General features: G+C 47.9%; 1 protein-coding gene across 8 annotated transcripts in view; it reads right to left on the minus strand.

Annotated features, from left to right (window-relative positions):
• Positions 1–14,133, minus strand: part of Eps15l1 (epidermal growth factor receptor pathway substrate 15 like 1) — an 82,201-nt gene that overhangs the window by 28,253 nt on the left and 39,815 nt on the right. For 5 of the 8 annotated variants that reach the window (XM_029531674.1, XM_029531678.1, XM_021218667.2 and 2 more), the window contains exons 11-19: positions 13,912–14,068; positions 13,574–13,659; positions 12,289–12,361; positions 11,752–11,913; positions 11,009–11,206; positions 9,879–10,043; positions 4,912–5,035; positions 4,093–4,143; positions 3,054–3,190 (exon numbers count right to left, since the gene is read on the minus strand). In XM_029531674.1, the coding sequence (XP_029387534.1) occupies positions 3,054–3,190; positions 4,093–4,143; positions 4,912–5,035; positions 9,879–10,043; positions 11,009–11,206; positions 11,752–11,913; positions 12,289–12,361; positions 13,574–13,659; positions 13,912–14,068 (1,153 nt within the window). The remainder of the gene's footprint in view (positions 1–3,053; positions 3,191–4,092; positions 4,144–4,911; positions 5,036–9,878; positions 10,044–11,008; positions 11,207–11,751; positions 11,914–12,288; positions 12,362–13,573; positions 13,660–13,911; positions 14,069–14,133) is intronic. The other 3 variants (XM_029531676.1, XM_029531675.1, XM_029531679.1) reach the window with 1 other exon arrangement.

Genomic DNA, 14,133 nt, shown 5'->3' on the forward strand with positions numbered 1-14,133 from the left:
TTTTTTAAAGATGTATTTATTATATGTAAGTATGCTGTAGCTGTCTTTAGACACACCAGAAGAGGGCGTCAGATCTCATTACGGATGGTTGTGAACCACCATATCGTTGTTGGGATTTGAGCTCAGGACCTTCAGAAGAGCAGTCAGCGCTCTTGACCACTGAGCCATCTCTCCAGCCCCTTTCCCTAACAGTTTTAAATGCCATAAACAACACTGCATCTCAGGGAGAGTGGGGTGACTAGACAAACCTGGGCAGTGGAGCATAATCCTCAACAGATGCCCTGCTGCAGGTAACACTGATGAATTCTATAGTCCCCACAAATTACCAATGAACGAAAGGCCTGAGAATCGAACCACAGCCAGACATAGACAGCACTAAGATTTGGCAGATGGGATAAGGGTGGAGCCCCTGCCTAGGATTCCCAGGTGAAGGTTTGGGAGCATGGTTCAATAAAGTAAGGAAAAGTCTGTCTTCCAAAAGAATCAGAACTGACACATGCCTGGCCAGTTCTAAGAGCACTTAATTTATCAGGCTTAGAGGTGCAACCCTTTAATCATTAGCACTGGGCAGGCAGATGTCTGAGTCCATTCTGGTTTACAGAGGAAGTTTCAGGACAGCCAGGCTCCAAGGAAAACCCTGCCTCAAAAAAGCCAAAAGTAAACAAACAAACAAATAATAAAAATTATAAGAGTAACCTAACTCTTTTAAACTCACATCTGTCATCCCAGCACATGGCAAGGCAGGAGGATGCTTGCAACTTTGAAGCCAGTTCGGACTTCCCAGAGAGACTATGCCTCAAAAGGAATAGAGAAATGGAGAGAGATATCCAGATAAAAGGATCAAAAGAAAAGTGCCAAGACAGGCAGGCTGGGACACACAGATTCTCTGAGTCCTACACCAGCCAGGGCTACACAGAGTACCTGTCTTAAAAAATAAAGCTCTGAGCTGGAGCTCAGTAGTTAAAATCACTGGTTTGCCTTCCTGCAGTCTCACAACCATGTATAACTGGAGGGTCAGGGATCTGATGCCCTCTTCTGGCCTCTATAGGCACCAGGCACTCACAGAGTATTCAGACAGATATACAGGGAAACAATTATACAAATAAAACAAAAAAATTTTTTAAATCTTTTAAAAATTCCAACAGAAATGCAGTTGTTTGTGCTTCATGCCCCAGCATGCTGTGCAAAGGGATGGCACTCTAGGACTGTGCACGAATGGTGAACTAACTGGGGATGGGGCCCCAGTCTCACCATGAAAATTGTTTCTCTTGTGTGCGGTGATTGTGCATGCAAAGGCCAGAGGTACCTGGTGTCCTAGTCCATCACTCTCCTCTGCCTTACTCCTTTGAGGCAGGTTCTCTCACTAAACAGGGAGCTGGGCTGACAGCCAGCAAGCTCCAGTGTCCTTCTGCCTCTCTCCAGTTCAGTAATAGGGTTACAGCTGTGCATGTCCAAGAGCACAGGCAGCCTGTCTCACAGGTGCTAAGGTCTGAAGGCAGCTCATGCTTCCACAGGGTGTGCTTAGCTGCTGAGCATCACTCCAGGGCCACCCCCTACCCTGTGCCTGTTTTTGAGACAGCATCTCTCTATGATGACAGCATCTCTCTATGATGACAGCATCTCTCTATGAGACAGCAACTCAACTACTTGCTATGAAGACCAGGCTAGCCTCAAACTGTTTTTTACATTCAGTACACATCCTAAAGAAAAATTCACATAACATTCTGAGTGCAACTGCACCCTGGCGTGTCTGACCACAGGAGGTCAGGTGTGGAACTTTGCATTTGTATAATGATGTCAGGTCTGGCAGGGGCAGACTATGTTCTCTGAAAGGTACATGAAGGAGGAAAAGCAAGCATGCTTGGTCCCTCCTAGCCTTCTGGTTCCTGTTTTTCTTCTCTGGCTTCTGTAATGTTATATTCACACCAGGACCAGTAGCCACACTAGCCTCCATGACTCTGAACCAAAATAAAGCTCTGTGCTTTATTAAGTGTCCAGCTTCAGGTGTTGTGTTAGAGTAACAGAAACCAGGTCATCAATCTCTAAGTTATATAACTCAAATCTAACACAGAGACATGTAGACTCATGCATGCATGCACACATGTACACACACACCCACACCCATATGGACACACATACTTACACACAAAATATCAGAGATTTGTACTAAAAAGATCCCAGAGCATAGCTAATGAGATGGTTCATTAAGTAAACATGCTTGCTACCAAGCCTGACAATCTAAGTTTGATTCCCAAGGACCTACTTGGTAGAAGGAAACATCAATGTACGTTGTCCTCTGACATTAACTTGTTCTCTGCATGCATTCACCCACGCATGCACTCATGGACTGTAGACACTTCAGGGGTTAAAAATACTTGATGCTCTTGCTGAGTCTGGTTCCCAACATCTGTGTCAGGCAATTCACAACAAACTGAACTTCTGCTTTAGAGGATCTGATGTCTTCTAGCCTCCCAGAGCACCTACACATGTGGTGCATATAAATTCATGTAGGCACACACAATAAAGCATATATATATATATATATATATATATATATATATATATATACACTCACACACATATATATAAACAATGAAGTATTTCTCATATATGTGTGTGTGTGTGTATGTATATATATATATATATATATATATATATATATATATGCTTTAAACTATAAAACAAAATAATAAATAAATATGTGATTTGAAATACAGCCTGTGTGACACAGAGCCTTATTGTGCTGCCCAGGACAACAGATGTGGTTACCATACTCAGCTACATGTGGTACTCTGCTATAGCTGTAGGAGATGGAGTAGCGGTGGGAGCAGAGAACCATAGCATGAAGAGAGACTGGAAGGGACAAGGGCTGTGAGAAGATGCCCTGGCCTGACTTGGCACTATGTACATTGGCTCAGTGACAGTGCTGGGTGCCACCTTACCAGCCAGGACTGAGACCAGGCTTGTGATGGCAGCTCCTGGTCAAGCCAGCCAGCCTCCCCGACACCATGAACCGATCCCAACACTGTAGAGGCCCTGCAGAAACCACTCACCTTTGAAGGTAAGGACGGGTTCTTTGTGAAGGGGTCTGAGGTAAACGGGTCGTTCTTTGTCTGTTTCTTGAAGAAGTCATCACTGCTTGAGCTGTGGAATGGGTCGCTTTCTTTGAAAGGGTCCCCTCCAAATGGGTCTGGAAAAAGAGGGCACAATTGGTGACCAATGGCACCAGGGAGACTTGAGGAGACAGGCAACAAGGAGAGAGGGCTCAGGATGAGGCAGAAATTGTGGTGACTGTGTGGTCAGTTGTCCAGGAGTCAGAATGGGAACAACGGCCACAGGTTAGGAGACCCTTTCAGGGCGCTGGGATGCACCCCAACCTTCCACAATTCTATACAACTGTCAAAAGCTTTCCTAGGGCAAGAGGGATGGCAAATCGGATATAAGCATTTGCTGTAAAACCTGACAGCATGAGCCGCATGGTGGAAGATAACTGACTCCTGTAAGTTGTTCCTAACTTCCACACACGGGACACACACACACACACACACACATGCTAATAATTAGTTTCTTCAGACAGGGCTCTGTCTACTGAGTTACTGAGTGCTGGGATTGTACACTGACACCATGCTCAGTGTACAAACTTTTTTTAAAGAAGAATTTTGTGGTGTATATATTATGTTCTGTACTAAAGCTGCATGTAAAAATAATAACCACTGTGGGTGATGGCAGGGCAGGAAACACTGCTGTCATCAGACACTGGGCAGGGTAGAAGCTACTGTGACAGGTGGGGATCTCTGTGGGAAGGCAAATATTCCAAATCTTTTGTTTCTGTGGTACTGGGAACCCAGGTCTGTGGACATACTAGGCAAGCTAAAACAGAACAATAAAGGTCACAAAAAAAAGGCCTTTATCATGGCTGTCTATTGCTATGACATCACTGTCCTGGGCATAGGTGGTAGGGAGTCCCACCATGTGTGACAGTCACACCACATACTCAACATAGACAGCTAGGGCACAAGTGATCCTGCCCCTAAATAAACTGAGCGTGGAGAGACTCGATGTTGTCAGGAACACAAGGAAGCCAGCCTTTACCTGTAGCTGCTGTCTGCTGCTCTGAGAAGGGATCACTTTGGAAAGGGTCACCTGGAACAAAGAAAGAAGCAGTCAGGTGAGGGGAGGGAGGAAAGCAAAGGCAGGCCTTTTGCCTGGCTCAGGGGAAACAACTGGTCTGTCTTCTTGCACTTGATGCTGCTATAGCATGGTCAAGGTGAGCGGGGATGCTTGGCTGGCGGCAGATAGAACTAATCTTAGAGAACTTACTCTTCCTTCTCCACCCTGGACCCTCACTTCCTCCTAACTCAGTAAGCGGGCAGAGACACAGTAGTTCTCCTGGTCGTGTCCTGATGACCTACAATGATGCCAAAGTGCTGGATCTGTCCCTCACACCTAAGATGCTGCTATCAACATCTAAAAGCTTCCCAGGCGTGTACTCAGGAGGCAGAAGCAGGAGGATCTCTGGTTCAAGGCCAGAGTGATCTACAGAGTGAGTTCTAGGACAGGCAGGGCTACTCTGTCTCAAAACAAAACAGCCTCTGAGGGNCAGCCTCTGAGGGCTAAGGGGATGGAGAGGCGGCTCAGCCTCTGAGGGCTAAGGGGATGGAGAGGCGGCTCAGCAGGTAAGTGCATCTGCTGATTCTGCTTAGGGCTTAGGTTCAATTCCCAGCACCACATGGTAGTTAACAAACTGTCCGCATAACTCCAGTTCTGGAGGATCTGACACCCTCTTTTGTCCTCTGAGGTAACTGTACACAGATGATGAATGTGCATGTAGACAAAACACTCATATGCATAAAAAAAAATCTTAAAAAGAAACAACAGTCTTTTTTTATGGGGACATAGGCTGGGGTGTACCTTTGAAGGGGTCAGCTCCTTTAAATGGGTCGGACTTGAAGGGGTCCTCAGCCTGGAAGGGGTCTGGATGCAGTTCCTGGGAGTTGTTGCTAAACAATAAGGCTTTGTTTTTGAAAGGATCATCCTAGGATGGTGAGGAAAGGACAGGTTCTGAGTTACTTCTGATTTAAGCTAAGTGCAGGGTCCCACACCTACTCAGATCTGCACTGTTTGCAATGTGACCCAGAACAGTATCTGAAGAGGAGTCACCCAAGTGGAGATTTTGGCTACAAACAAGCCTGGACATTGGTCTGTTTGCTAAGGTAAAAGTGGAGACCAGGCATGGCACATGGAGACAAGCATCACAGCTTTGCAATTTTTCAGGAAATCTAAAGTGACTCTAATAAAGTCTCTGAGCAGAATAAATAAATAGATCGATGGAACCTACCCACCCGTGAAGTAAAATAATACTCAGCCCTGAAAAGGAAGGAAATTCTACTGTAAATGGAGAAACCTTAAGGATTTGCAGCTAAGTGAAATAAGATGTCAGTGACAGCGATAAATGTGGTGTGGTCCCACTCATACCCTTAAGTTGCCACATTCACAGAGGCAGAATGATGGGGCCAGTGCCTAGCCAAGGGCTGGGAACAAGCCCCACCCCCACGGTTCTATGTAAAGAAACAAGTGGGCCATTTCTGCCCAAGTAGGAAGTGGGGCTTAAGGTGACACTGGTGTAGTGGGAGCTGCTAAAGCATGCAAGACACTCTGCATGTTTGTATAAAGGTTCTCAGTTCTAGAAACTGTCGAGTGTACTCAAAGCAGTAGGAAAAAAAAAACATTTTTGAAGAGTAATTTTCCATAGTGGGAATGACCTGAGGGGTGGGTAAACAGAATGTTGGGCTGAGAAATCAGGGATCTGTTCTGCTTAAGAGACACAATTCTCTACAAAACAGGGCTATTTAACTGTTTGTTTTTTGTTGTTTGTTTTTTAAAAGGCAGGGGCTTGATGATCAAGTCATGTCAAAGCTGGGGCATCTCTGAAAGTAGACAAAGGTTCAGAAAAATGACATGAATACTCCAAAAGGCTATTAAACCCAAAAATAAATCCAAAATTCTATGAAGCCTGGGGGCAGGGGAAGTGTTAGGAGGAAGCCACCAGATGGGAACAGGGCGCACACTTGTTACTCTGGTTCTGGGAAGCCCAAGGCAGGAGGATCAATAGGTCCTGGCCAGCCTGGCCACACAGCAACTCATTCTCAGGAAATGAAAAAGTAAAGATTAAAAAAATAATAATAAGCAGCAGTCACTGACTTGGGCTGTGAGTAAATGAAGAAGTGGGTGGACCATCTTCTTACCTGGAACCAATTCTTCAGAGCTTCTGGGCACAGGCCTTCCTAGGGAAGCCAGGCCTGGTGCTCAGGGAGGTTAAACACAGATGCAGCTAGCACAGCAGCTGCTGACGACGCTTGGGTACTGCCAGGGCCGAGATGGACACACCCTAGTGCAGCTGCTGGAGTTTAAGGACAGGGAGAACCTCAATGGGAGAATCTGACCAAAGGAAGCCCATGCACTGGGGCAGGAAATAACCCCTTCTGCCATACCATGGACAAAGAAAGCGCACACAGCTGTCGGGGTTCAAGAACAGAGAGACATTGGAAGAAGGTTATGACCTAAGGAAGCCCTGGACCAGGCAAAAGACAACCTTCATGTACTAGCTCTGGGCAAGGAATGGACTATGTCCTAAAGATAGAGGGAAGAAGGATGGAGTTAGCCACAACAGCTCAGTCTTAGAAAGGAAGCTCACAGTTAACTCTGAAGGGCTGTTTATGGACAGGCCAGTTACTGACAATCTGGTGTTTCTATCACTGAAGGGAAGACAGTAAGTAAATAGGTTTCAATAGCACAAATGTGCCTGGGAACTAACTATACTATCAGTCCAGTACGTGGAATGTTGAGGCCTACACCATAATGTCGGGAGAAATCCACATTTCATGCAGCTGTGGCTCCTTCCCCTAAGGGGCCATCGAATAGCTGGGTGCAGCTGAGTGACAAAGACTGACTAAGCATGCACGCAGCTCAGCATTGCAGCTAAGGCCCTGGCAGGACTCACATTAAAAGTAAGGAAAAACGGTGACAGCCTGTGCCAGACTCAAGGCTGAAAAGAGCCGCCCGCCCCCTAAACATGAATACACTCAGCCACCAGCCAGGAAAATGAAGAACATGTCACCCTAGGGGACAGAAATACAAGGGTTAAGTATAGGCCTATGGTTCTTCAGCACAGAAGACCCATTCTGTCACCATGCAGACAAGTTGATGAACTTATTACCTACAATGTTACTAGTAGATGGCATCTTCTTAGAGCACTGAGTCACGTGGTTGCTCGGTGACTGAGCATGGTATAAGGGGAGATATTACACTAGGGCGAACAATGAGTACCATCATAGAGGTGGAACATGTTAACTACTTTTATTTAATTATTTAATTATTAACATGAAGGACAGGACCCAGGCCTCCCACTGCTGTGCCATACCCAGAAAACACTTTCAAAGGCAAAGCAGCTAGCCCTAAGCTGTTTTCAGAATACAGACATGGCCACAAAGGACACCCAACAAGTTTCTGTGACATCCCTGGCTTTTATAGAGTGCTGGGGGTTGGTCATGGGATGCATGCCTTTTCATCTCTGCACTTGGAGACAGAGCCAGATGGATCTCTGTGAGCCCAAGGGCAGTCTGGTCTTCATTTATGAGTTCCAGGACAGCCATGGCTACACCATGAGACCCTGTCTCAAAAAAACAAACAAAATGAAGTGTGTTGTGTAGGGGCCCAATGCTGGTGCTTCCACCAACTGTCCTGAAGTAAATATTTCTGTCCTAGCTCAAGCTGCTAGCTAAGAGGCTCTCATTTACAAATCCTTGCCGGGAGCCCATAGCCTTGGCTCCTCCATGCTACTGGAGCTAGAAGTGGTCAAGTATCCAATCTGTCCTGGTAAGTCAGGGTGACACACTGAGATGGTGCATGGCTTCCTCTCTGTCGTGTGGGCTTCCTGGATAGCTATCAGTCACAAGAAATAAACATGATTTTGGGCTGGGAGCAAGGGTCAGTGGTGAGTCCTACCTAACATGTGTGAGGCCTCAGGTTCCGCCCACAGCACTGTGAAAGAAAAAAGTAATTAAGGATATACACGGAAGTAAATATGGCCTATAAGAATCCTATTGCCTCTTGGGCAGTTGTACCTTGGGAACGTAACATTTAGCTCAGTGGCTCAAGAATCACCTGTAGGAAGTTCCAGAGGTGCCACTTTGGCTGCACAGCTCTGGTGAGCACAGGCCCTAGCCGCACCCCACGAAGAGAACGGTCAGAGCATGCTTTGCTCCACAGCCCCAGATGGAACACTGAACAAAGACCTTGCTTCAAACTGTTTATTAAGAAATGGAAACAACTGTCCCCCATTTTTTAAAAAATACAAGATGCAGGTTCCTTCGGACACAAGTCTTAAGTTTCTAGGTAATATATCTGATGGCTACCTGTACAAATGACAGTTAACCACTCAAATGCCAACTGGTTAAATGATGGACAAAAATAACCATGTATAAAATGCTCTGGTGGTGATAGAAATGACCACCACCTGTAAACTGTCACCCACTGCTAAGATGCAGCTCAGGATGTGATAAAAGCTACAGGGGACCTGAGAGACACCTTTAATCCCTGCAACAGGGATCTCTGGAGTTCCATCACAGCCTGGGTTGCACAGTGACACTGTCTCATAAAGAAAAAGAGGAGAAGGAAAGAAAGAAGAGAGAGAGAGAGAGAGAGAGAGAGAGAGAGAGAGAGAGAGANAGAGAGAGAGAGAGAGAGAGAGAGAGAGAGAGAGAGAGAGAGAGAGAAAGAGAGAGAGAGAGAACCAAACAATCCACAAGGGGAGACTTCCAGGGAGTATTTCCCTGGCCCAGGACATAGGACAAGCCAGCTGCACAGGGGACAGTGGTAAGATGAAGCCAAAGCCTACAGTCACAAGACAGAAACACACACTGGTTACTGGCCAAAAAGCAAGGAATTCCATGGGAATTCCATGGAACAGATGCCCACTGTGGGCAGGAAGCCGCCTACTTATGAGTCTAAGAGTGAAGGGGAGCTCCAGGTGGGCGGACACGAGGGACAGGCGGAAACACAAACAGCGCCTTCTAAGTGGTCCAAGGGAAGCACGGGCTTCTCTGTGAGTTCTTGGATGAGAAAGAAAGAGAAGAGAGAGGGAAGGTAGCTGTGTTTAGAGTGTGAGGCGAGTGGCGACCACAGGAGGGAAGGTACAAAGAGGGAAAGCAGCAGGGCTGGAGCAAAGAGAGCCCTGGAAGATGAGGCAGCCAAGAAGTTAAAGTAGCATACATAATACCCCGGATTATGGCCACAGAGACATCCCTGAGTTGGGGCTGATGACTCCAACAAGGGCACTGACAACCTTAGAGAAGGGTCGCATGGAGCATCAATGGCTCACAAGCAGTGTGGCCACACAGTTGAGGTTCTTCCTCCCAGAGGCCAGCCAACAGCTGGCTGCACAGCACCGGGAGAGCAGATATGCTGTGTGTGGTGTTTAGTGAATGCTGCAGGATGGGACTGGGAGTCTGCAGTGCTTACTACCAAGCTGCAGCTGGAGCCTGTTTCTCCATCTTTCAGAATCACTTGACTTGCATGACACATGCTTGCACCCAAGGCTGTATCAGTAGAGCACTGAGCTCCCACAGCATGGGACCAAACTGGCTTTGGTTAGGTTTGCCCTCCACATTTGGGTGACTGGCCCAAAAGAAAAACTTCTGAGGAGATGAAACACCTGGGCCTCACAGCTTCTAGATGACAGAGGAACTCGGCCACCAACCCTGGGCAGGCAGGCAGCTAGCAAAAAAACAAAGGGACACATTGAGGGAGCCAGTGTTGTGAGCAGATCTACAGCTGCAGCAGAGCCCACGTGGACCCGGAGACTCTTACTCGACCTTTACCATGGCTCCAAAGCCGCCCCTCTCTGCCAGCAAGATGCCTTCATTCAAGGTGGCCAGGTCAGGCAGGCTGGTACCAGAGACCCCATCAGGCACCTGGTCATACTGTTCCAGGCTCCGGTGAGCTTCTAGGTGGCTCTCCTGTAGCTGGGACAGCTTGCTTCTTGCCTGCAAGACAAACAACATGGACATCAAAAGAGCTCCAGGTGCAGCCAGCAAGATGCCTTCTCTGAGGGATCATACACATAGGGAAGGACTGCCCTGCCCAAGCTGTATCACCAGACAAGAGGCACTGGTCCTGTGGAAGGATCTCATGTCATAACTAAATTCTGCATAGACAGCACCTGCAGGACTGACAAAACATAGGAGGAACCAGAAGGCGCCTAGGAAGGCTGAGGCAGGAAGACTGATCACAAGTTCAAGGCTGATGTGAGCTACATGATGAGACTCTATCTCAAGCAAAACAACAACAACAACAACAACAACAACAACCCAAAAACAAACAAAAAAAACAAAATCCAAAAAACCTGAAACTGAACCAAACCAACCGAACTAAACCAACAACAAAAATAATGCTGGCCACGGTCATATGTGCCTTTAATCCCAGCACTCAAGAGGCAGAGGTAGGTGGATCTCTATGAGTTCAAGGACAGCCTGGTCTACAATGAGTTCCAGACCTGAAGAGGCCACCCAGTTGAGATCCTCTGTTACCACCAACAACCATTCCTTCTATTAGCAATGTATCTTAGGCCATCTCCAAGAACAGTCTCTGAAGGCTGGAACGAAGAACCCTGAAAATAACCCCATGGAAATAACGTTTATAAAACACAATATAAAGACATGAGATCAAAGAGGCATCCACATTGCCCTGTCAGCCTGTAGCCTGAAGACAAGCAGGATGTCTACAGGACACAGGTTTCTTTGCTATATCACCCTGTCTGTAGCCTGAATCCCAGAGACCACACAAAGACCAGTGACCACCATATGCACAAGGACAGGGCAGGCTCAGAGCTGGCCCCTTTCTGGAAAGGGCCAGCGCTCATGGGACAGGGAGTCAGGCACTCTGAGCCAAACCCTACAAAGTCCTCAGCAGCTAACTTCACAGTACCACTGACCCATCCCTGTCAAAGTACCTGGTTGATGTCATCCTGTGTGCACTTCAGGGACCTGAGGATGGTCTCCAGCTGTGCACGCCCAGCCTGGATGCTCTGCTCCAGCTGTGTCTCCTCCTGCTGCAGCCGATTCAGCTCTGACTTGGCCCGGTTCAGGTCATCCTCCTGGGACTTCAAGTCTGACTCCTGAGACTGAATCTGGGTTTTCAATGATGAGATCTGAAGTGAGAGCCAAAAGGACTCACAAGTCAGGGCACAGAAAGACAGACACCAAGCTTTCTTTCTCACTGTGTGTGGAGCTAGAGATATAGTTGGTGGATAATGGTGCCAGACCAAATCCCCCTGCTGTCCCCTGATCACACACAAATATATCCACAAATTCCCACAAGCATGAGTGTGCACGCACACACACATACTCTCTCCCCACTACCCCCCCTTTCTCTCCCACAAAAATGAATGAATTAGTATAATGCATAAGGAGTCTGCACAGCCAGAGGTCAGTGTACAGGACCTGCAGTTAGAGGAAGCAGATAATATGTGATAAAAGGGGTCACAGCAGGAGGCGGAGGCATCTGTAGCCCTGTCCCCTGTTGTAGGATATCCAGGGCATAGTTACTGAAGCCATGCCTGATCCCTAGGAACAGAAGAGGGATTGTTCACAGATCAGGCCTCAGGTGCCTAGATATTTCTCAGCTGGCATTTTGTCATCTGCTGGCAAGAGCTGTGAGGGAAGCTCAGGGACACTGGCCACTCCGTGAACTCACTGTCTGGGTCTCATCCTGGCATTTCTGCCGCACATCACTCAGCATGTCCCGCAGCTTAGCCTTCTGCTGGTCCATCTCATCCAGGCGGTCCTGGGCATCCTGTTTCTGAGCCTCAAGCTCCTGCAGACTACTAGTTTCCCGGTCTAGGTCATTTTGTAATTCCTATGGGAAATGGGTGGTGTTGACTGACACTGGTAACAACAGTCCCTAAATAAGAGATTAAAAGCAGATGCTGGGCTGGACTGTGGTTAAGCATTAACCTATATGGGGAGGGGCTCCATCCCTGTGCCTGCCAAGGATGAGTATGAGGCCCTAGGTTCTGTTTCTGGCACCTGAGCACAGATTAGCCTTGGGGTTCTATACTCACTCACTGCCTACCAGCTATGAGTGAAACCCCAGGTTCCATCCCCAATGTCACCAAGGAGACAAAAGCACATCGCAATCCCAAGGCTGTCCCAAGCATTGTCATACATTCAGCACACAATTCTGACATTTTCCTACATTCAGCAGGCCTGAGCTGAGGCACAGCATCCACACCTGTACTTCGCTGGTTTTCTGTCTGATTGCCTCTTCCTTTTCTCTGATGTCTTGTTCCAATGAGTATTTCTCTCTGCAGGTTTAAAAACAGTGGATGAAAACAGTCGACACTGCACAGCACAGAGCTGTCATCTTGACTGTAGGCCTGAACCTACAAATTCACATACAGAACAGTCCCTGAAGCCCCCCATGTGTCCTGGCCCCTCAGGCTTGCCACACAAATGGTCCTATGTCACCATGACAGCATGTGTCTGAGGCCCTCACCAGAGGCCAGATAGATTAGCTTCTAAAACTTAGCTAAGGAAGCCCTTTTCTTTATACATCAGCTAGCCTCAGGTACTTTTACAGCAATACTCCTGGACTAACCAACAATGCTCCCTACCCTAGGACACAGCAGAACCTGCATGAGAGCCTCGTCTCAGTGCCCACTGCCTCAGAGCACAGTGTCTGCATCACCTGACAGACAAACAGGAAAACGGAGGCTCCCAGGCAACAAGGACTTGCCAGCCTTTGCTGGTTTTGGAGGTTCAGGAGGCAGACAGGGTGGAGTAGGAGTGGTCCCCAGCATTAGCAAGGGGCTCCCAGCTGACAGTCAGCAAAGAAATGGAGAGCTTGAACCCAGAGCAGCAAGGACCCAGTGAGAAGTCTAGGCATACACCTTCTCCTTGGGCTCCAACACCAGCAGACAGCTGGCACAGGCACCTGCATACCCTCCCTATGAGCTACTACACTCATGTCACCAAACTACTTAGTTCTGTGACTGTCACACAAAGAGAAACCACTTCCTATATCCCACATTCAAACAAAGGCATTCAGTAGTCTGACACTGATGGGCCACTCAACAAAGAGGGACACAGGGGACAAAGAATTGCAGATGAACACTATCCAGTACTGCAGGGACAGTGGACTGCGAGGAGGTGCTGTGGGAATTGGAAGATAATGTTGTGAAGAATTTCCTGAAGGACAAGAATGGAAAGCAAAGCTGGGCTAGGGGAGCCAGGGGCAGTGCATGGAGTGATATGGCAGTCGCTGGCTTCTGGTAAAAGGGCAGTGAGGAACTGCTCCACTGTGTACAGCAGGTGTGCCAGACTTGGGTCTATCACCTAAGCTGTGTGCTGGACGCTGTTTGAATCCCTAGGCAACTATGTAGCCACAACCTGACTGAGGCTACCTGAATAATATAGACTCAGAGCATCAATGATCCAAGCAGAAGCAGATCTGAGAAGACTTGTGTCCTCACAAGACTGCTGCATCGGGACTCACCAGAAAGTAGGCAGTCACATACCTCTGCAACTGTGCGATCTCCTGGCTAATGTCATCCAGCTCCTTAACACCAGTGAACTCCCCTGATGCCAGAGTACTTGAACTGTCCTAGGATCAAAACTTAAAAAGTCACAGGGAGCCAAGCAGCTTACATGTCAGGGGGACCAAAGCACTGGCCATTGACTTGCGAACACTCCAGGTGGCCCAATCAAAGGACCCCCATCCCCCTAGTCCCACCCCCAAACGTGGCCTGGAGACTGAGGACTGGGGGGAGGTGGGGAAGGGGAGGATCTTGGGGCACGAGCACCACCTTCTGGTGGGTGGTGGGAAGAACAGGAACAAGGATGCCTGGCTACTCACTGGAATGGGAGTGCCTCTCTCAGAGGGTGGCACCATGTCAGGCGAGAGGACTTGAGGAGGGTCGATGCCTTTACTGACCTTCTGCTGAATGAAATACATAGCTAGTGCGAATTGCTCTTTGCTTAACTTGCCCGTTTGTCTTGTATCAGCCAGGGCCCTGGGAGAGATGTGGGATGCAATTACACATCACAGTTGCACTTGCTACCTATCTTGAGCCACCCC

The sequence above is a fragment of the Mus pahari genome, chromosome 19 (assembly GCF_900095145.1).
Source record: "Mus pahari chromosome 19, PAHARI_EIJ_v1.1, whole genome shotgun sequence".
NCBI classification, from domain to species: Eukaryota; Metazoa; Chordata; class Mammalia; order Rodentia; family Muridae; genus Mus; species Mus pahari.